The 24,111-nt window shown below is 44.0% G+C and overlaps 1 protein-coding gene across 1 annotated transcript in view; it reads right to left on the bottom strand.

The window, feature by feature from the left end:
* Positions 1-24,111, bottom strand: part of GRIN2B (glutamate ionotropic receptor NMDA type subunit 2B) — a 426,141-nt gene that overhangs the window by 97,233 nt on the left and 304,797 nt on the right. Inside the window, exon 7 of the mRNA XM_060165410.1 lies at positions 15,073-15,187. Coding sequence (XP_060021393.1) covers positions 15,073-15,187 — 115 coding nt within the window. The remainder of the gene's footprint in view (positions 1-15,072; positions 15,188-24,111) is intronic.

The following is a 24,111-nucleotide window of genomic DNA, read 5'->3' as shown; positions in this document are numbered from 1 at the left end:
GATGTTGAGCATTCTTTCATGTGTTTGTTGGCACTCTGTATATCTTCTTTGGAGAAATGTCTATTTAGGTCTTCTGCCCATTTTTGGATTGGGTTGTTTGTTTTTTTGTTATTAAGCTGCATGAGCTGCTTATAAATTTTGGAGATTAATCCTTTGTCCGTTGCTTCATTTGCAAATATTTTCTCCCATTCTGAGGGTTGTCTTTTGGTCTTCTTTATGGTTTCCTTTGCTGCGCAAAAGCTTTTAAGTTTCATTAGGTCCCATTTGTTTACTTTTGTTTTTATTTCCATTTCTCTAGGAGGTGGGTCAAAAAGGACCTTGCTGTGATTTATGTCATAGACTGTTCTGCCTATGTTTTCCTCTAAGAGTTTGATAGTTTCTGGCCTTACATTTAGGTCTTTAATCCATTTTGAGCTTATTTTTGTGTATGGTGTTAGGGAGTGATCTAATCTCATACTTTTACATGTAGCTGTCCAGTTTTCCCAGCACCACTTATTGAATAGGCTGTCCTTTCTCCACTGTACACTTCTGCCTCCTTTGTCAAAGATAAGGTGACCATATGTGCGTGGGTTTATCTCTGGGCTTTCTATCCTGTTCCATTGATCTATCTTTCTGTTTTTGTGCCAGTACCATACCGTCTTGATAACTGTAGCTTTGTAGTATAGTCTGAAGTCTGGGAGCCTGATTCCTCCAGTTCCTTCTTTCGTTCTCAAGATTGCTTTGGCTATTCGGGGTCTTTTGTGTTTCCATACAAATTGCAAAATTTTTTGTTCTAGTTCTGTGAAAAATGCCCGTGGTAGTTTGATAGGGATTGCATTGAATCTATAGATTGCTTTGGGTAGTAGAGTCATTTTCACACTGTTGATTCTTCCAATCCAAGAACATGGTATATCTCTCCATCTATTTGTATCATCTTTAATTTCTTTCATCAGTGTCTTATAATTTTCTGCATACAGATCTTTTGTCTCCTTAGGTAGGTTTATTCCTAGATATTTTATTCTTTTTGTTGCAATGGTAAATGGGAGTGTTTTCTTGATTTCACTTTCAGATTTTTCATCATTAGTATATAGGAATGCCAGAGATTTCTGTGCATTAATTTTGTATCCTGCTACTTTACCAAATTCATTGATTAGCTCTAGTAGTTTTCTGGTAGCATCTTTAGGGTTCTCTATGTATAGGATCATGTCATCTGCAAACAGTGACAGCTTTACTTCTTCTTTTCCGATTTGGATTCCTTTTATTTCCTTTTCTTCTCTGATTGCTGTGGCTAAAACTTCCAAAACTATGTTGAATAAGAGTGGTGAGAGTGAGCAACCTTGTCTTGTTCCTGATCTTAGTGGAAATGCTTTCAGTTTTTCACCATTGAGGATGATGTTTGCTGTGGGCTTGTCATATATGGCCTTTATTATGTTGAGGAAAGTTCCCTCTATGCCTACTTTCTGCAGGGTTTTTATCATAAATGGGTGTTGAATTTTGTCAAAAGCTTTCTCTGCATCTATTGAGATGATCATATGGTTTTTCTCCTTCAGTTTGTTAATATGGTTTATCACATTGATAGATTTGCGTATACTGAAGAATCCTTGCATTCCTGGAATAAACCCCACTTGATCATGGTGTATGATCCTTTTAATGTGCTGTTGGATTCTGTTTGCTAGTATTTTGTTGAGGATTTTTGCATCTATGTTCATCAGTGATATTGGCCTGTAGTTTTCTTTCTTTGTGACATCCTTGTCTGGTTTTGGTATCAAGGTGATGGTGGCCTCGTAGAAGGAGTTTGGGAGTGTTCCTCCCTCTGCTATATTTTGGAAGAGTTTGAGAAGGATAGGTGTTAGCTCTTCTCTAAATGTTTGATAGAATTCGCCTGTGAAGCCATCTGGTCCTGGGCTTTTCTTTGTTGGAAGATTTTTAATCACAGTTTCAATTTCAGTGCTTGTGATTGGTCTGTTCATATTTTCTATTTCTTCCTGATTCAGTCTTGGCAGGTTGTGCATTTCTAAGAATTTGTCCATTTCTTCCAGATTGTCCATTTTATTGGCATAGAGCTGCTTGTAGTAATCTCTCATGATCTCTTTTATTTCTGCAGTGTCAGTTGTTACCTCTCCTTTTTCATTTCTAATTCTATTGATTTGAGTCTTCTCCCTTTTTTTCTTGATGAGTCTGGCTAGTGGTTTATCTATTTTGTTTATCTTCTCAAAGAACCAGCTTTTAGTTTTATTGATCTTTGCTATTGTTTCCTTCATTTCTTTTTCATTTATTTCTGATCTGATTTTTATGATTTCTTTCCTTCTGCTAGCTTTGGGGTTTTTTTGTTCTTCTTTCTCTAATTGCTTGAGGTGCAAGGTTAGGTTGTTTATTCGAGATGTTTTCTGCTTCTTAAGGTGGGCTTGTATTGCTATAAACTTCCCCCTTAGAACTGCTTTTGCTGCCTCCCACAGGTTTTGGGTCGTTGTGTCTCCATTGTCATTTGTTTCTAGGTATTTTTTGATTTCCTCTTTGATTTCTTCAGTGATCACTTCATTATTAAGTAGTGTATTGTTTAGCCTCCATGTGTTTGTATTTTTTACAGATCTTTTCCTGTAATTGATATCTAGTCTCATGGCGTTGTGGTCAGAAAAGATACTTGATACAATTTCAATTTTCTTAAATTTACCAAGGCTTGATTTGTGACCCAAGATATGATCTATCCTGGAGAATGTTCCATGAGCACTTGAGAAAAATGTGTATTCTGTTGTTTTTGGATGGAATGTCCTATAAATATCAATTAACTCCATCTCGTTTAATGTACCATTTAAAGCTTGTGTTTCCTTATTTATTTTCATTTTGGATGATCTGTCCATTGGTGAAAGTGGGGTGTTAAAGTCCCCTACTATGAATGTGTTACTGTCGATTTCCCCTTTTATGGTTGTCAGTATTTGCCTTATGTATTGAGGTGCACCTATGTTGGGTGCATAAATATTTACAATTGTTATATCTTCCTCTTGGATCGATCCCTTGATCATTATGTAGTGTCCTTCTTTGTCTCTTCTAATAGTCTTTGTTTTAAAGTCTATTTTGTCTGATATGAGAATTGCTACTCCAGCTTTCTTTTGGTTTCCATTTGCATGAAATACCTTTTTCCATCCCCTTACTTTCAGTCTGTATGTGTCTCTAGGTCTGAAGTGGGTCTCTTGCAGACAGCAAATATATGGGTCTTGTTTTTGTATCCATTCAGCCAATCTGTGTCTTTTGGTGGGAGCATTTAGTCCATTTACATTTAAGGTAATTATCGATATGTGTGTTCCTATTCCCATTTTCTTAATTGTTTTGGGTTCATTATTGTAGGTCCTTTCCTTCTTTTGTGTTTCTTGCCTAGAGAAGTTCCTTTAGCAGTTGTTGTAGAGCTGGTTTGGTGGTGCTGAACTCTCTCAGCTTTTGCTTGTCTGTAAAGGTTTTAATTTCTCCATCAAATCTGAATGAGATCCTTGCTGGGTACAGTAATCTTGGTTGCAGGTTTTTCTCCTTCAACACTTTCAATATGTCCTGCCACTTCCTTCTGGCTTGCAGAGTTTCTGCTGAGAGATCAGCTGTTAACCTTATGGGGATTCCCTTGTGTGTTATTTGTTGTTTTTCCCTTGCTGCTTTTCATATGTTTTCTTTGTATTTAATTTTTGACAGTTTGATTACTATGTGTCTTGGCGTATTTCTCCTTGGATTTATCCTGTATGGGACTCTCTGTGCTTCCTGGACTTGATTAACTATTTCCTTTCCCATATTAGGGAAGTTTTCAACTATAATCTCTTCAAATATTTTCTCAGTTCCTTTCTTTTTCTCTTCTTCTTCTGGAACCCCTATAATTCGAATGTTGGTGCGTTTAATGTTGTCCCAGAGGTCTCTGAGACTGTCCTCAGTTCTTTTCATTCTTTTTTCTTTATTCTGCTCTGCAGCAGTTATTTCCACTATTTTATCTTCCAGGTCACTTATCCGTTCTTCTGCCTCAGTTATTCTGCTATTGATCCCATCTAGAGTACTTTTAATTTCATTTATTGTGTTGTTCATCATTGCTTGTTTCATCTTTAGTTCTTCTAGGTCCTTGTTAACTGATTCTTGCAATTTGTCCATTCTATTGTCCATTCTATCTCCAAGATTTCGGATCAACCTTACTATCATTATTCTGAATTCTTTTTCAGGTAGACTGCCTATTTCCTCTTCATTTGTTAGGTCTGGTGGGTTTTTATCTTGCTCCTTCATCTGCTGTGTGTTTTTCTGTCTTTTCATTTTGCTTATCTTACTGTGTTTGGGGTCTCCTTTTTTGCAGGCTGAAGGTTCGTAGTTCCTGTTGTTTTTTGTGTCTGTCCCCAGTGGCTAAGGTTGGTTCAGTGGGTTGTGTAGGCTTCCTGGTGGAGGGTACTAGTGCCTGTGTTCTGGTGGATGAGGCTGGATCTTGTCTTTCTGGTGGGCAGGTCCACGTCTGGTGGTGTGTTTTGGGGTGTCTGTAGACTTATTATGATTTTGGGCAGCCTCTCTGCTAATGGGTGGGGTTGTGTTCCTGTCTTGCTAGTTGTTTGGCATAGGATGTCCAGCACTGTAGCTTGCTGGTCGTTGAGTTAAGCTGGGTGCTGGCGTTGAGATGGAGATCTCTCGGAGATTTTTGCTGTTTGATATTATGTGCAGCTGGGAGGCCTCTTGTGGACCAGTGTCCTGAAGTTGGCTCTCCCACCTCAGAGGCACAGCACTGACTCCTGGCTGCAGCACCAAGAGTCTTTCATCCACAGGGCTCCTTAATTTGGGATGATTCGTTGTCTATTCAGGTATTCCACAGATGCAGGGTATATCAAGTTGATTGTGGAGCTTTAATCCGCTGCTTCTGAGGCTGCTGGGAAAGATTTCCCTTTCTCTTCTTTGTTCTCACAGTTCCCAGGGGCTCAGCTTTGGATTTGGCCCCGCCTGTGCGTGTAGGTCGCCGGAGGGCGTCTGTTCTTTGCTCAGACAGGACGGGATTAAAGGAGCCGCTGATTCGGAGGCTCTGGCTCACCCAGGCCGGGGGGGGGGGGGGGGGTAGGGAGGGTCACGGAGTGCGGGGCGGGCCTGCAGCGGCAGAGGCCGGCGTGACGCTGCAGCCTGAGGCGCGCCGAGCGCTCTCCCGGGGGAGCCGTCCCTGGATCCCGGGACCCTGGCAGTGGCGGGCTGCACAGGCTCCCCGGAAGGGCGTGTGGCTAGTGACCTGTGTTCGCACACAGGCCTCCTGGCTGCGGCAGCAGCGGCCTTAGCGTCCCATGTCCGTCCCTGGGCTCCGCACTCTTAGCCGCGGCTCGCGCCCGTCCCTGGAGCTCTCTCAAGCAGCGTTCTTAATCCCCTCTCCTCCTTTTGGGAGGTCTGAGGTCTTCTGCCAGCGTTCAGTAGGTGCTCCGTAGGGGTTGTTCCACGCGTAGATGTATTTCTGGTGTATCTGTGGAGAGGAAGGTGATCTCCGCGTCTTACTCTTCCGCCATCTTCCCGGAAGTCTCCCAATAGCTTTCATTCTTAAAGGCAGTTTATTTTCTTAATTGGCCAACGCTTCCTTTCAACTCTTTGTATTGGGGGCCGATCAGCAGAGTTAACATGCCAAGGTCGGCGCTTGCCTCCCTATGCACACGAATCACTTTACCCTGGTCCCGGCCAGCTCTCATAAGTAGGTATTGTGGAGAGAGAGGCTGTGTGTGGACTTGTACAAATCTGGCATCGCTGTAGGAAGAACTCAAAGCAGAAGATCTCCTGGTGATAGGTCAACAGAGGCATGCTTGTAGATGAAGAACATTCAGATATTATAGCTTTAATGTCACACCTCAGACTTCAGGGCAAGTGTATATGCTATTAATGTATGCACGAAGTAGCTTGTTTGGTGGAAAATACACCAAGGTATGAAAAGAGCAGTCCCTGCCATGATGGCCCGGACAGTCCTGAGGCACATCAGCCTGTGGGTATGTGAGTCAGCCAGCCAGGTGCTGCCCCACTGGTGAAAGAAGGGGATCACTCTCCCTTCTTCCTGGGTCACCTGGGGCACAGAGAATGGAAACAGCACTAGAAACGATGTCACACCAAGCATGAGCCCTACTACCTCCTTAGGAACACGGGCCTGAATTTTACAAGCTTCCAACTCTCAAGAAAATGGTCCCAGGCTGTTGAAAACTGCAGACACAGACGACATGAACAACCCCATCCTCTGTGTGCTATAACTGCCAAAGGTAAGAAGCATTCTCATCAGCAAAGTTAGAGGATCAGAAGGTCAGAGAGAAAAACCGTCTGGGATCCCCAGCAGACCAGGAATCACAAAGGAGAGCCTTCCACACCCACTGCATGTGTGTCTTCTCCTTGTTACTGAATGAATATAACCCAAGCTTCTTGAATTAAAGGATATCATTTTGAATGTTTAGAGACATAAAACAACAACAAAAAAAGGTGACCAAACCTTGTCACCTCGGACATCAATCCTACACATCAAAGCTGGATTATCAAAAACTCTGAAATTATTCTCATATGAGTACCAGTCTCTACGGAATACACATATGAATGCCTAATCATGGGGGATCAGTTTAAAGAAGTATGATACATCTTTACAATGGAATATGAGACAGTCATTAAGTTTCATGCTTTTGGATAACATTAATAAAATAAGAAAATGGTCACAGTATCATAGTGAGAGAAAGAAGAAGATTGCAAACTGTTCATACACTGCATTTCCAGTTCTATTGTATCACACTGTATTGTGTTAAAACATACACATATACACACACAGGCAGAGAAAAAAGCATCCGTAAGAAACAGAAGAAATGTAAACACTAATTCTTTGTAGGTATGTAAATGGGTAAATTTTATTTTGTCCCCCCAAGTATCTTTAATAAGCACCAATTACCTTTATAATAAGAAATTCATAAATGTTGGTTTTAACCTGTATATTAACATAAGAGTCTTGTAACCTCTACACCACTATTTCATCTTCAATACCACTACTGGAAAAACATTATAGCCTAGAATTAGAAAGTTCAGAGGACTCAGGAGCCAACCAAAGACAACTGTCATGAAATAAAATCCTCAATAAAATTTAAACAAGGTGGATGAAAGCTATCTTTTGGCTTTGGGGAGCCTTTCCTCTATACAGTGTTTCCTTAAGTCAAGATTAAGCCAGCACTTCTGTCTCCAAGCTCCATCCTACTTTTCTCCCCCATCAGCAGGTATAGGTTTCAAAAGCAAAGTCAACCAAGGTTATCTTGTTCTTTTATCCGCTTCATTCAGTGGCTGATGACAGCACATGAAGACAGCCAGCCTTTCTGAAATGACATTTCTGAAGTCCTTTCCCCCAGTACAACCTGCTCTGCTCTTCGAATTATTTTATAAATGTATATGGGGGTAGCAGCTTGACATTGTGCACTGAGTCTACCAGGAGTGGGTGTGGAGACCTTGGGGGTTAAGGGCACACCTCCCCACCATGGGCTGGCCCCCAGTGGTCTCTTTCCAGGACCCTGGAAAAGGGTGTAGGCAAAGAGCATGGGCCACGGCTCTTGGAGCTGAGGGAACCAAAGAAGGGAACACTTGGATGTGAAAGTCTGTGATAATCACAACTTGGAAAGACAACCAAAAGCATGTCATCCAGAGGCCTTGTCTATAAACCACTGTCATATATACGCAGGGTCTCTACTAACCAAGCAAGATGAAAGAGCCACCCAACTATCAGACCATATCAAATAGTCAGATTTAAAATCACCTTAGGTTATAGAAATCTTACGTGTCACAATAAGCGCCCTTCTCCTTGCAATACCTCTTTCCCCAGCAACTAGGAAAACAATAATACTAGTTTGGTGGGGGCAACACTAGGCTCATAGTAGGTCCTCAATCGTCATGTGCAGGAAGGAGGGAAGGGAGGGAGGGGAAGGGAAGAAGAACTCTCAAAGCCTATAGTCATGCATTGTTGTTTGGGCAGGACTGCACGTTACAGAGCATGAAGATATACCCAATTTTTAGTTCTTCCAAAGTCAGCCCCTGGTGGGGTTAACAGTTCTGGTGCTCAACACTTCTCTCTAGAAAGAAATTCTCCTTATAGCTGATATAAATCCTCTCTGCTTGATCTTAAGCCCACTTACTCTGGTTCTGTCTCGGAGGAGAAAGTGAACAGCTGATCTCAACACCTGGTCCAATAATTCTTCATACATTTAAAGAGCGTAAGTCATCACCTTGTTGCCTCTTCTTCTTCCCCTCCGTGACCGCAGTTCCCAGAGCCCTTCTCCGTGGATCCTGTTTCTTAACGCCTTAATCCAAGGATGCATATTAGTATGCAGTTCAAAGTCAGCAAAAGGAGCATGTTGTCAAGTGGTGGGATCGGGAGATGCAGAAAAAACACACCAACACGGGGAGGAGCTTCTGTTTCGCTCCTCAGACGCCCTCTGAAAGTCTGGAGAGAGCACGTGGATAGCCCGTGGCCTCTTCCCCCGGGGCGGGAGGTGGAATTCAGTAGGGGCAGGTGTGTTCAGGCAACACCACGTATTTCCTGGCCTGCTTAGCACTGTCTTGCACTGTGCTGGGCACAGACATCTAGCGGGAAACCAGCCAGATGTGGTTCCTGTGCTCGTGAGCAGACCGTCAGTTCGTCCGTGATGAGAGAGAGTGTGTGTGCGTGCGCACGCTCTCTGAAGGGACGGATGGGCTGTTTTATGTCACGGGTCAATGGCTTTCAAGCAGAATCTGCCACAGGAGCGATCAACCTCTGTCCTATCATCACCCACTTGGTCGCTCTGGAACAGGTCACTCTAGTCCTCAGGTATCGGTGTCACGGAGCAGCCGCAGCCTGGCCTCAGTGCTGCCTCCTGGATACGGGGCTACCGGAAGCATCCCTTAACCCGTTTCGTTCATTGCAGGCTCCAGATGCTGGTGGGACCTTCTGTTCTATAATGTCGTTGCTTCTGAGGCGGCTCTTGGGAGTCTTCTCTCTACCAGTTTGGTTACCCTTCCTCTCTCTCACTGATCCATACGTTAATTCATAAATACGACTATGGACTCAGCACTTCCTACTGACCACTTTCACCCTGAACCCTTCTTCCATTGGTGGATATGGCTGTAATCTCTCAGGATTGCCAGCCTGAGGTGATAACTGGGGCTTGGGGAGCCCAAAGAATGACCCAGACAAACAAAGAATGTTTTAATCTACACAGGGACGGGTATTTTCTGGTAGGTGGAGGCAGGGAAGAGGGAGTGCGTTTCTAAAATACACACCTCTGGCGAGGTTGGGGGAAAGACGAGCGGAGAGGCGCACCATGTGTATTGTCCTGCAGTTCCGACCCAGACAGTCCCTTTAAGGTCTGTTTACCTCTTACAACCTGAAAAATGCATCATCATCGTTTCTTGAAGTCATTACTCAGAACACACCCCACTGCATTTCATTTTTACTATCCCCATTTTAGGAACGATTAAATGGAAGCAGGGAGCAGTGGCGATGAAGCAAATCATGAGCGGCTCTGATAGAGACAGGAGCCGCTGCTCCGTGCCAGGCTATTTCTAATGCAAGCTGATGCAGCTGCCCCCTCTTAGAGAGACTCACAAACGAAGCCACTCTGCAAACAAATAGTTTTCACCATCCCCTACCCTTTCCAACTCACCATGCTGTGTGTGTGTGTTCCTCTTTATTTTTTTTGGACTTTTTTTTTTATTGGAGTATAAGTGCTTTACAATGTCGTCTTAGTTTCTGCTGTACAACAAAGAGAATCAGCTATAAGTGTACGTATATCCCCTCCCTCTTGAGCCTCCCTCCCAACGCCCCCGCCCCCGTCCCACCCCTCCAGGTCATCACAGAGCACCGAGCTGAGCTCCTTGCGCTATACAGCAGGTTCCCACTAGCTATCTGTTTCACACATGGTAGCGTATATGTGTCAATGCTACTCTCTCAATTCGTCCCACCCTCCCCTTCCACTCCTGCGTCCACAAGTCCATTCTCTACGTCTGTGTCTGTGTGTTCCGCTTTAAATGTTCTTCACATTTCTACATACCAGAGATATGTCCTTGGCTTTCTGTGAATATAATTCTGATCCAGAGATCTCTTTGCTGTTCTAGCCCCCAGCCTCCATGCCTCCTCAGAGGCTACTAACATACGGTCCCACTAAAGGTTCACAAAAGCATGTACTATTTGTTAAAAAAAAGAGGTCGAGTAAATGTAGAAAATTTGTATATGCTTGGGAGTATTTTCAGAGCAAATACGTAAGACATTGCGAACTATGATCGCTCTGAGGAGGGACCTGGGGAACCAGGGATCATACGTGATCAGAGGACATTCTTTTTACTGGATATTCTTTTGTATCATTTGACTTTTTACCATGTGCAGATATTACCTTAAAAAATTACTCGAGGAGGGTGGGGACTACCAATTGGTATTTGTTGAATACTGGCTATGTTCCAGCCACTATTAACTGGTTTTACTATAATATCTCCTTTAGAGTTGGTTACTAAAAAATCCCCTTTAATCTGTATGACAGCCTTACGTAAAGCCCCATTTTACAAGAGGGAAACAGACCCCGGTAATACCAGTCGCTCTGTACACACAGCTGATAAATGGCGATGTGGGAAACTGAACTCGGCTCTCTCCGATTTCTAAAACCAGGCTCAGTCCCACAGACTATCCTGCCATCACTTGAAGTCTTTTGGAAGGAACCAAATTGATAAGACAGTAGCTTTGAGACGACTTTGTAAAAACCCGAAGGAATACCGTGAAATCCTATCACACGATTCACACAGTAAATCTTCCTCCTGCCGAGGCTTCCTGTCGAACACTGTTCGGGCGTGCCTGCCTGGAGATGAGCCCTCCCAAAGGCGCCCTGAGGCCCTTGCTGGTCCTCGGGGTGCTCAGTCCGCAGGGAGATGTACCTGCTCTTATGTGCTTTTCAGTAAACCACTCAGTCTACACGGGAGAGTCTCAGGTAGAAGCGAATGGTCACCACCAGTCACTGCTCTAACCCTCCTGAGCGTACAGAGTCTTCATTTATTTAACAATTATCTTTTGAGTGGTCCCTCTGAGCCAAGCACTCTTCTGAAGTGTTAGAATTATTGAGGTGAACTAGGCCCTTGCACCCACACAGCATCGACCTGGTGTGGGAAAACAGGTGATAAACAACACAAACAAGCGGACAAATGAGCACAACGTCAGACAATAAGTATCTTGAAGCAAATGAAAATGAACCTGACTGGGTGGCTACCTCAGCTTGGGTCATCAGGGAAGGCCTTCTGAAGAGATGACATTTACCCCAATGACAAGAATGACAAACATGTTCTGGGAGCTACTGTCCTTAAATACAAAGTCGGGCTCCTTTTGTATGCTCCAGCCCTCACCAGCTTCCATGCCATGCCCCGATTTAGTTACAGCGTGAATACGTAACCTCAGAAGGTAGAGCTGGAAAGGACCCATCTCACGCCATGGTTCTAGACATGAGGGCAGAAAGATCCAGAAAGGTGAAAAGAGCAGGTCACACAGCCAGTTAAGGGCAGCACTAGAGGCCAAAGGCCCCAGCTCTTAGCCCACGCCTCTTCCTCAAATTCAGACTCATTCTCTCCTTATCTCCCCAGTGACCATCTCTTCACTGTAGAATCCTCACCCCGAGGGCCTGCCTCTCTGAAGTCTAAATCTTCCCTGGACCACTGGGGACCTTCTGGAATGCTATTAGGAGTCCTAAGCATGCAGAAGGGTTCTGGGGGCCAGGGTGACAGTGGAAGAAACGGTACAACTTCCCACGGTTCGATTTTACCACAACCCAGACATGCCCTAGACCTGTGCCTGGCGTCCCCACCCTGCCCGCAAGGGCTTCCAAGTCTGGGCGCTGTGCGGCTCATGAACCTAAGGAATACTGAACATCTCTCTTCAGCAATGCTCCCTGATGTAACCAAGTCAGTATGAAGAGGTTCTATTCTAGGATCCCAATCCCCCAAAAGACTTTATCAAAAGATTACCCACAGAATTTCTTTAAATAACAAGCTCCCTTAGCACACTTAAAGTATGATCTATGAAAACTCAATCTACATAAAGATTTTCTCTCCCCTCGCCCAAAAAAACGAGCTCTTGTATCAAGGGCAAGAGCATAAACTTGATTCTTCACGATGGATTTTAGACTCTTGTATTATGTAATGGTTCTCGTTCATTCTACATATATTTATTGAGCTATGCAACATGATCCTCCAGGTTGCCATGAGGACACGACAGTATAAAGACACAGCCTCTGTCCTCTGGAAGCACCACACATGCAACTCTAACACAGGCAGATGTGACGAGTACTACAACAGAGGTACGGACCAAGGCTACAGGGCATAAGGGAGCAAAAAATTATATCTTGGTCAAAGATCAGGGATGGAGACTGCAACATTTTAATTGGACTTCAAAGGATGATTATGATTTGTATAACTGGACTATTCATTCCAGGAAAAGAAAACATCACGACACTCTGTACGGAGAACAAGACATACAAGGGCACATTCTCAGAACAGAGAGGAGTCCAGTGTAGCTTGAAGGTGAGATGGGAAATGGTGAGGAAGAGAAGACGGGTGTTGGAAAAGAGACCAGAGCCTTGAATGCAAGAACAGATAGAGTTTGGGCCCAATCCACAAACTGCAGAAGCTCTGAGCAGGTTTTGGGCAGAGAAAGAACTAGAATTGTGGCTTGGGAAACTCTTTCTAGAAGCCATGTCCAGGGCTGATCTGAATGGTTCAACGTGGGCGTCAGGGAGGAGGAGGCCCATTTAAAAAATTATCCACATGGTTCCCAGATCATATAGAAATAAGGAATAAATTCAAGAGTTAGAGTAGAGGTAGATCTGTTAAGGAGGCGTGGGATCCAACTCCCAGGAAGGAGGGTCTAGTTTTGGAAAGGGCTGGGGGTCCCAGGCCTCAGATTCCAGCCTAAGGAAGAGAAGGCAGCACAAATGATGGGAAGTGGTGTCTCTTTAAGACAGGACGGTCGTGACAGGGCCCCTTACTTGAGACAGTAATCATGGTCTACTGAATAAAAGCCACCCTAGCTGGATGTCTTCTGATCCACACATGAAGCCTCCGTTTTTTAATAACTCCTCTTCTGAAGATATACAGAAGCGCCTGTTGTACATGCCGGCCCAGACACTCCTTGAATGATTATGTCTCCACAGCAGCAGTGAAAAGCAGCTTGACTGGGGTAAGGAGTGGAAGCCCAGGGAATAGCCATTTTGGGACAAATGACAACTCAGGGGAGGGGCGGCAGCTTCAGTCAAGAGCCCCGGGCATAACGGCAGCCTTACAGCCAAGCCCTGATATGAGGAACACATGACAGATCGAGGTCTTCGACGTCTTCGGTTTGAAAGATTAGGCCCTGGGTCCCACCACCTGAGACACACATGCCTGGTTTCACAGGTGAGCATTCTCATAACCACCTGTCCACGGCTCTCTGTGACAAGATGGTGAATTTCACGAAGTTCATCTCTGGCTTCTTTTCCTGGCTACTCTCTTGGGAACTACATCACCTGGTTTCCATCCTAGTCAGAGCCATGCTGACATCCTGAAGTCTGTTCCCAGCCAACTGGCCCACAGCGTCTGCAGAGTCTGTAAATCAATGCTTCCCAACGTGATTCACAGAATATGATTTCATGGGTAAAGGGTTCTCGTGATAAATCATTTGGGGAAATGCCAGATTAAATAAAATTAAAGATGTTTCTTTGCTGTAAGACACCTCTATTGGCAACAACGTGGATGGACCTTGAGGGTGTTATTCTAAGTGAAGTAAGTCAGACAGAGAAAGACAAACACTGCATGATCTCACTTATAAGTGGACTCTAAAACAAAAGAAAAAGAAAAAAACCTAGTTCACAGATACAGAGAACAGACTGGTGGTTCGTCAAAGGGTACGAAGTTCCAGGTGTGAAATAAATAAGTCATGGGAGTGTAATGTACAGCATGCTGACTGTGGTTAATAATCCTGTGTTGCACATTGAAAGCTGCTAAGAGAGTAGATTTTAAAAGTTCTCGTCACAACAAAAAAAAAATTTTGGAACTATGTATGGTGACGGATGTTAACTAGACTCTCTGTGGTGATCATTTCATAATATATACAAATATTGAACCATTATACTGTATACTTAAAACTAGTATGATGATGTATGTCAACTATCCCTCAGTAAAAGACACCTCTGAACATTCAACTGCTAATATGTTCTGAGAATCTCCCAGAGTGAGACAGAGTAGACAGCATCTCTCGGTCTTATTTATCTGGAAACCATTTCTCAGCAAAGCGTCTAAAGGCACAAGTGCCCTGCCGAACATTCTCAGGAACACCAGTGATGACATCACTCTCAGGAACGTTTGCATTTAACTAGGAATCAGGTATAATAATAAAAGCCAATACCTAGTAAGTGCTTACAATGTGCCAGGCACCCTTCTAAGTCCTTTACATATATTAATGTATTTAATCCTTATAACAACCCTGTGTTATTGGTACTATTATTATTAACCCCATTTTTCAGACGAGGAAGTGGAGGCACAGAGAAGTTAAGAGATTTGCCCAAGGTCCTAAACAGACAGTTTAGTGAGTAGAGGAGCCGGGGATTGAACCTAGGCAGTCTGGCGCCCACGTAAATTAACGCCTAATGGTAGAATTTCAGACACTGTGGTCAGCTGGCAGTGGGAGAGATCCTGAGAAGAGCCTTGCATGGCAAGCCTCCAGTCACAGGAAATCCAGAGTTGTGTGCTCACAAATTAGGCTTCACAGGCCCCCCCAGTATACCGTGTAGGACACGACTTCTGAATTACACCAAGATTCGGTTTCTCCACCTAATCGTGTTATATGGTGCATGCACACTCTTCCATTAAAACGAAGTCATGCTGCAGACAGCACCACTACCAATGAAACAGAAATACATAGGGACAATCGTCTCTTGATTGACCAAAGTAGCAAGAAAATGAAGATGCAAGTTTGAGAAATGGCCTCCCCTGTGTTCTTAAAGTATTGGTCTCTTGCTCTCCAGCTCAGAGAGCAAAACCAAGGCGCCATTTTCCTCCAATGTGTTGCAGACCTTCCAATCCCCACCCCCTCTACTTAGTATGAGAATTGCCAAAGACATGTCCTACCCTCTCCCACTTCCTCTCCTTGTTCAGAAGTATGATCACCAGTTTCGGGTGCATCTGGTAGCCGTCTTCACTGAAGGACAGATTTCTCCCTTCAAAAGTCACATTGATCAGATACCTGGAAAGATAAAATACAGAGAAGGTTGAAAGTACGAAGAAGGTACGCTAGAACAAGATGGTTAGGAAGACAGAGAGAATGGGCTGGAGGCAGACACGTAGATAGCGGTACAAACACCACGTAAAGCTTGTACCCCTCGGGCTCCCATCTGATGATCCAGTACCGTCATCCAAGCCTTCACATAATAGGAATAATAAGATAGAAATTTAAAACAAGGGCAGTGGGTTTGACTTTAGTCTGCAGCTATGACTGAGCAACTTATTTAGCCTTTTGAACATCAGTTTTTTCATGATCTGCCAAAAATGGGGTAATAAAGAACCTGCTCTATTAGGTTTGTAAGGCTTAAATTAGATAGCTCACCACGGGGCCTGGTGCAGAGTAAACTCTCATTAAGTGTTAACGATTAGTATTCAAACAAGGAGCTGGATTAAAGGGCAGAGGTGGTAGAGACGAGACACAGTGAGCGTGGGCCAACACAACTTCCTGCTCAGAGAGCCTGGAGTTTAGGGTCTTTCCGCCTCCCAGAGATATGCCTACGCTTCTGAACTCTTGCGATGTGCCTGCCCAGCTCATACTTCTAAGGGTTGCAAGATAAGTCCAGCAGTCAGGGATCTGGTTCCACGAGATGTATCTGGAAACCAGGACTATTGCACTTTGTAGAGTGAACAGAAAATAGCAGGGGCGGGACGTGGTGATGGGGGAGGAGGGAGAGACATTTCACAGAGTGTTCTAGGTTCAGGCACTTAAACTAGCAGAAACTCTAATAATTAGAGTCAGACCAATGGAGTTGTCTCCCTCTCCAACACCTGTACCCCCCCGCTCAGCCCATCCCCCTGCTGGCTGCTCTGACCTGATGAAGTTCCCTCACCGGGAATTCCCACCGGCGTGCTCATTCCAACGGCACTAGTGCGACTGTGCTGATGGTAATTTAGGTCCCTTTACCATCATGGCTCAAGGAATCAATAATGATTCGCTCTGTGTTCACGTGACATGCTACTCTGGAGCCTTGCACCTGATGCTGCTGTGAGACGTGTCTCTGCTAAGAAGCAAAATGGGAATCTTGTGATTGTCCTGAGCATTCTAAAGGGCTTCAAACCTTTGACCAACAACGGTGTCCTACTACATCTGAAGGGCAGAGGAAGAACGTGCAGGAGGTGGCTTAAAGGCTCCTCTTTTAAGTCTTTTCATTCAACGGAACTGTGAGCCTCTTCTTTGATGCTTCTAGATAACATTAGGTTAAGCAACAAGGTTGCTAGGATGCCACGTCCTTCAGGCACTTCTAGAGATGACTAGGCATTGTGAACCAAATCCTCATGGACCACTTCTCACGTCTAGAGCCGCCTGGGATTTTTCAACCTGTCATTCCGGGGCAAATGCAATCAAGAATACAGACCTCAAAAGAGTAGAGATTCCTAGAATCTCCAAATCGGAAGAGACCTTCACAGTCCATTAGCCACTTACTTCTTATAGTTTATGCTTCCCTTCTACATCACAAAAGCAGCCCTCTCAGCTCTTCTTGAATACTTCCACTGAAGGGGAGCTTACCACTGTACACCCTACCCTCAAGGCAGCCATCTCACTGCTGGGCAGTTCTTTTTTACCTAAAGCTGAAATCTGCTCCCCTACCACCCCTAGATCCCTGTCTCCGCCTCAGATATTATACAGTCTTAGTCTAATGCTTCTTCCACATGGGAGCCCTTCAAGTATTTGAAGATATTTATCGTGTAGCCCTTACAAAATAAATTTTAGTCTTTGAAGAAACCATAAGCTCAATTAGTTCTATAATTTTAACTTGATAGATCAGGGAACTGAAGCACAGAGAGGTCAAATTATGTGTCCAATGTTCTCTGGCTAATTGGGAGCAGAAATAACATTTTAAGCGCCATTCTCGATCCCATGTCCTCTCTAGCACCCCACCCTGGTTCTCATATACCACAGCAGCTTTAATATCCCTGGTTCCTTCATGTGGTCCTCCTATGCTACGGCTTCAGCTCCCTCCCTCTATCCCCTTGGCCACACTCTCTGGACACTTGCAGTCGGTAAAAGTGTAGCATCCCTGATTCCACTCAAGGCTCCACCTGGCGTCTTCGCCATCACCTGTGCCATTCCTCCTCTCAGCTCGGTGCCGCCCGCTCCAGCCCGTCACTGCTGAGAGGGTGATACTCGGGTCTCCTGCAGTTAACAACAACTTCAACAATGCAACTGAAGTCCCATATGATTCACTTCGGGGAGTGTAATTACAAAAGCACAAGACACAATATTTTAAACTAACAGACCAGAATTTAAGCACCCAACATAACCAACTTGAAAAATATGTTCTTACGACAACAATATGGTGCGGCTTAGAGTAATTTCTGGAAGTCTGCAGAGAAGGTGTACAAAACATGTAAAAAAAATTAGTCCTGCCTCTTTTTTGGAAGAATGCAAGAGAGGAGGGGGAGACAGAGAAGGAAGGAAGGAAGGAAGGGAGGGAGGGAGGGAGGGAAGGAAGGAAATGGAAAGAGAGAGAAATAAGTAGGAAGGGAGGGAGGGAGAGAGGGAAAAAGGGAGAGAAGGAGGGAGGGAAATAAATTATCTGGTTTAAGCACCCTCCTTTTCACCAGACAAGCCTCTGAATAATTCTGACTTTATCTAAAATGCCATTAAGAATATTTCAAAGAAAGTGTCCATTTCAGAAGGCAATTATTAAAGAGGAGTTCCAAAAATCATGTAAGTCATAAGCAGTGCGCGTGGAATAAGTATACAGCCTCCCGAGATGACTTTGAATGGGGACAGCACTGAATTAAGTGGGTAAGTTGAGAAATTCAAACGCCGAGAAAATAAACTACGTTCACGGGTAACTGCTCTGTAGTTAATTTCTCTAATTGTCCCTGCTCCTGAGCCTTTTGATTTTCCTTATACATTTCTCTCTCTCTGGGATGTTCACCCTCTTTCAGTTCGACATGTTCATTTTATTCTATGTTGATATTTCTCATATATTGTACTTATCAAAAATAGTACTAAACTGTTACGATGATACACAAAATACTCTTCTCCGAAGTATCCTTTAATCATTCGTATCCTTCAGCAGTGTACAGAGTGATCATTCTCATTGTGTTTTTCTGAGTAATTCCCTGAGACGTGCCAACATTTAGCTATTAGTGAGGAGCTTGCAAATATATACTCGCCTTGAGCAAGGATGCCCTTTGAATAGCAGAAAAGACCAATCCATTCATTGGTAATGAAAAGTGTGAAAAAATAATCGGGAGTGTGGTCACTTTTAGACATGTGACCTTGGCCTTGAACCTGACTTTTTCCTCTTTAAAATGGAAACACCATTTTTTACCTCCAGCTTATCAGGTTGTGATGATCACATGAAATAGGGGGTAGAAAAATGATAGAAACTATGACACAAATATAAGGTTATATAGAATAAAAAATAGATATTAGCCTGATATGAGTATCTAAAGGCGAGGAACTTGCCTCATTTTGGACCTCAGTGAGTAAAAGTGGGATGATTACATTTAATAAGACCAAATGGTCCATGGAACACATGGGAGGAATGGAAATTGTAGCTCACGTATGGAGGATAGACTAGGTCAAATGGTCATATTAACTTAATTTCCATAAGACCTGAAAATATCCAACTACCTTTGAATCTGGCTGTACTTTGTCAATTTTGAATATTAATTAAATGAAAACCTCAAAACTTCCATGTATAAATTCTCAGTAAAGGATTAAACTACAAGATTAAGAGATGCCACGGCAATTCTGTTTTTCTCTAAAAATGTCATCCTCAAGTATGTAATCAGAAAACCTAGCTTCAAGTGGCAGCCACATTCAGAAGCTCTGTCCATAAAACTTCAGTCCCCTGGGAGGCCCATCAAGGTTTGGTGCATAAAAATATTGCTTGATTTGTCCCTGGGATGCAGCAACCTGATGGCTTGTGTCATAAAGTTCTAATATTACACAAATCTCAGATTGCCGGAACTAAAAGAAAACTTAGGAACTATCCACTGAGAACTCTCATTTTAGAAAGGAGGAAACGGGTCCCAAGACACTACCTGACTTTCGCAGGTGACTTGCCTGTTCGGGACCGCAGTTCAAGTCTTCCGATTTCAAGTTCAGTGTTCTTTTCCTTACATCACCAAGTAAAGTGAAATCAGTGTCGCTGAGCCCCAGATGTGCCCCTTAGCATTCTCACATCACGTGCCATGCCCTGCTCTATGCAGACCCCTCATACAGACTGCAGGAAATAAAGCCCATCTCATTTCCTGCCTGACCCTGGCTTGTGGAGAGTCTCAGAAAAGAACCCTGATGGGCTCAGAGCCAATACATTTGCTGCGTGTGGCCAGAGTCATCCTCCACTGGGTTTAATGGGGTCAAGTTGAGGTAAACAGCCCTTGTGCCTCTTTGACTTTGACCATGCCACTCAGAGCTCATTTGCTGCAATGATTTAGCAGTACGCCCAGTGTGGGAGGTGTCGGAAGAGCTCTGCCAGAATTCTCCCAGCAAACCAAGAGCCCGAGCACCCCAGTACTAATTGTGCCCTCCATATTTTCACAGGCACTAGATTCTTTTTATGAATGTCTTTTAATGTGGTAATAAGAGAGACAAGTCTCTCCTCTCAGGTGATCCTTTCAATTTTCAGATAAGCAGATGAAGTCCAGAGGGTTCTGTGGCTTTACCGAGATCAGATGACAGGGCTGGAATGAGGATCCAGGTGTCCTCACCCCCAGACCAGTGATCTTTCCACTCAACACCATGCCTCAAAAATGGTGGGGCTTCCCTGGTGGCACAGTGGTTGAGAGTCCGCCTGCCAAGGCAGGGGACGCGGGTTCGTGCCCCGGTCCGGGAAGATCCCACGTGCTGCGGAGCGGCTGGGCCCGTGAGCCATGGCCGCTGAGCCTGCGCGTCCGGAGCCTGTGCTCCGCAACGGGAGAGGCCACAACAGTGAGAGGCCCGCGTACCGCAAAAAAAAAAAAAAAAACAAAAAGGTGGAATTTTTCATAGCTCTCAATTTCCATTCTACATTCTCAATTTCCATTTTCCAATTTCCATTCCATTGGAGAATTGGAAATTCTCCAATTTCCATTTGTTATTCAGAGCAAAATAATAAAGGAGGAAACACAACTCCAGGGAGGAGAACTGAATTCTTGCCCCCTTTGTGTACAATTTCCTAGCTCTGAAAATCTGTAACTGTCACTGTGTCTTTGGTGTGTCACTTACCATTTAAAGCCTGCAGCTCCCTCATCTATAAAATAGACTCGTTCAGACCATCTCATTGCCTGATGCGGGAAGCACAGGGCTCCTTCGAGATGCTCTCTATCTCTACGTTTCATCTGATTAATACTGTGGCTATTATATTGCTAAACTCTATCATCTAAATGACAAAACCACAGATCTTTCAAAAAGCTTTTCTCTGGTCTCTTTTTAACAATTACTATTTCATATGCGTGTTTTCTCTTGAAATAGCAGGAACAATTTCCCATGGGATTAGAAATAGTGGACTTAAAAACATTTAAAAGCTACTTAGTTAGAGACCAGTATTGGGGGAAGAAGGCAAAATATTTAAAAATTAGATGTTCCTTGTGATGGTTTGGCAGACTAAATAGAAATTCATGATAATTAAAATGAATCCCAAATGACCAACCCAGTACAATGTGGTCAACATGGCAGGCCATGGCCTGGGAACAATTCTCTCCTGTACTTACTGATAGTTTCTTCTGGGATCAAACCCAGAAGAAAGATCTCATTAGTGAGATATCCTGCACTCAAATGAATGACTTAGACAATGCCCCTAAATGCTGGTAGGAAGAAAATAAGGAGAAACAGGAAAACATAAGTTAATCGAAGAAGAAAGGAATGCAGTATGTACTGCGCACACACTCCGTCACCAGCACCTGCAGGAACAGCAGCAGGCAGTGTGCGTGGCATTTAAGAGTAAGGACCTGGGCTCCCTTGTGGCGCAGTGGTTGAGAGTCCACCTGCCGATGCAGGGGACACGGGTTCGTGCCCCGGTCCGGGAAGATCCCACATGCCGCGGAGCAGCTGGGCCCGTGAGCCATGGCCGCTGAGCCTGCGCGTCCGGAGCCTGTGCTCCGCAACAGGAGAAGCCACAACGGTGAGAGGCCCGCGTACCGCAAAAAAAAAAAAAAGAGTAAGGACCCTGCAGTCAGACCACTTCTGTTCAGATCCTAGATCCACCAGTTTCTAGGTTACGTGACAATGTTTTCAAGGCACACGCATTATTTTATTCTGGCCAACAATGGTTTTCTTTTTGAGGAAAAGGGATTTGAAGAAGCTTTAAAGGTTTCCTTTGGCACATAGGCATATATTTTCATATATAAAAATACTAAACCATGTTGTTGAACAAAATTAGAAATACCAGTTTCCTAAGCTGTCAAGTGTAGGCCTTTTCTCTTATTTTGCAAAATGAAACTTAGTAGAGAACGTCAGGAAAAACTAATTTGAAAAGTAGATTGTAACATTAATTACTTGAGGCAACTTAAAAATAGTTTGTCTTCCAGTGGATTAAACATTTTCTCTGAAGAGGTGTTTATGCCATTCATTTTACAAACCATTCCTTACAAATCATAAAAGCTTCAAGTTTGGGCCAGTCCGTATCTCAGTTATTTAAATTCTAAATTCATAGTGTTAAATTAATGAGATATTAAAGTATCTTGAAGACTGTCTGATATAAATTTTTTTTACATCTTTATTGGAGTATAATTGCTTTACAATGGTGTGTTAGTTTCTGCTTTATAACAAAGTGAGTCAGTTATACATATACATATGTCCCCATATCTCTTCTCTCTTGCATCTCCCTCCCTCCCTCCCTCCCTATCCCACCCCTCTAGGTGGTCACAAAGCACCTGATATAAATTTAATATACTTCCTCTCTCCTACTGGTGGTGAGGATTGGCCCCTTAGCAATCTGGCTGAGGGGTAAATGGTGATGTGTCAACTCACCAACTATTACAGTGAGAGAGTCTTCTCTGGCCCCTAGGCCTGACAATGAAATATTTCTGAGAGCTATTACCCGACTTCTGTTTCATGACTGAATGCCATGAATTAGATTTATCTGACATGAAAGAAAACAGAGGGGCATTGTTGAGAGTCACCTGACAATCTCTGCTCAGATATAAGAAGGTAGAGAATATTTCATCTTCCTCCAGAAAGATGTTATGTCAGTGAGCTCCGAGGGGCTCTGCCACCAGCTGCGATGGCCTCCTGTCTACTCTTTCATCCTCGTTTCTGTACCCTTCCACCAAGCGGGGTCAACGTGGCAGGCCATGGCCAGGTGACAATTCTCCTCTGCATCGTTCCATCTGGGATCAAACCCAGGAGCTTGTCCTCATTAGTAAGATACCCTACACTCGAATGAATGAAAAGGCCTGGACGATGCCTCAAAATGCTTAATGAGGAGTTAGAAGAAAGAAAATAAAAGGGAGAAACAGTACACCTGGAACTAACACAACGCTGTAAATCAACTATACTTCAATAAAAAAAAGAAAAATAGTGAAGATGGAAAAAAAAGGGAGAAACAGAATATGTTAAGTGAAGATTAAAGGAAATGTAGTATGTAGTAAACACACACACACACACACACACACACACACACACACACACACACACAATGGTACCACCAATATGCAATGCAGCGTGGTGTGGAAAAGCAAGAACACTGCGGTCAGATGAGTTCTGCTCAAGTCCTTGCTCAGCCAGTTCTGAAGTTGTGTGACCTCATGAGTTATTTAACCTTTCTTTGCCTCGGTTTCTTCACTAGAAAGATATGAATAATAATAGCACTTACGGGACTGCTGTGAGGATACATAAAGGACTTAGAGCCATACTACTGCATCTATACATAATGAGCCTTAGGTTTTAGCTGCTGTTGTTGTTATTATGATGGCTGCCTTTTGAAAAAATACTGCCTGGATATCAGAGAATGTTAGAGTTAGTGGGGACTCCTGGATCACAGTCTGAGCTTCCATATTTAAAGGAAGGCCTGGGAAGATGCCGCTCTTCGGCAGGGTAAGTTCAGAGTCCGGGTCTCCCGATTTCTGGATCTCTTCTTTTCCATAAAAGCACATTTCCTCCCATTCCCACAGTATCCGAACTGCTAGGGCTTCGGGACATTTGTTTTGTCTCCTATGGTTGGTTCCCCCTGTGAGGTACTCTGCAGTAGGGAATCACTTAACCGTACTACTTCCATGTATAGTTCACTTCCTGAGGAAGGCCAAAGGTGAGCTCATAGTTCCATAACTTTAGTCTAGAATAAAGGACTCCTCAAAATGACCTCCATTCTGGCCTCCTGGAAGCCTGATTGGAACACTGTGCAATTCTCTTTAGAATTCCTTTGGTGGGGGCGCGCTCCTGCTTGTGGGTTCCTTAGGGAACTGTGCACAGGACTCAAGATGGGGAAGGAATTCCTCCTGGTGCTCGTGCCCACAGCCCTGCGTCACCTCTGCTACGGGCGACACAGGCGAGGGTGTGATGGGAAACCCAGGGTTATCAGAGGCAGTTCGCAAGGCGACACTCCCAGTGGGAGGGAATCAAGTAACTCTTCTGGGTAATGTTATCATCACTGGATTTTTTTTTTTTTTCATTTTAAGTTCATGCTTTCATGTTGCACGTAAGTTAAAATCACTTCCTTTTTCAAAAGCACGGAATAAAACCCCTCTTCTCTTCCCTAGATTATGTGTGCAGTATACTGGAATATAGCCCAGTGTGGGCTACCAAAACTAAGCAGTTGGGACCTTCCGAGAGAAAATGCCAAGACAGGTCAAAGGCGAGCTGATCGCTGAGTACACTGCTATTTCTTCCTTATGCCTACTCATAATGTGCAGGTGAAGGCTTGCCTTTCTGATATCCATTTGAGCTCAAGAGCTGGCAGCCCTGCTCAGGGGCTTTATGCCCAAAAGCAGCCAAACAGTGACTGG

Source organism: Lagenorhynchus albirostris, chromosome 11 (assembly GCF_949774975.1).
Source record: "Lagenorhynchus albirostris chromosome 11, mLagAlb1.1, whole genome shotgun sequence".
Classification (NCBI taxonomy): domain Eukaryota; kingdom Metazoa; phylum Chordata; class Mammalia; order Artiodactyla; family Delphinidae; genus Lagenorhynchus; species Lagenorhynchus albirostris.
This window is presented reverse-complemented; position numbering and strand designations above follow the sequence as displayed.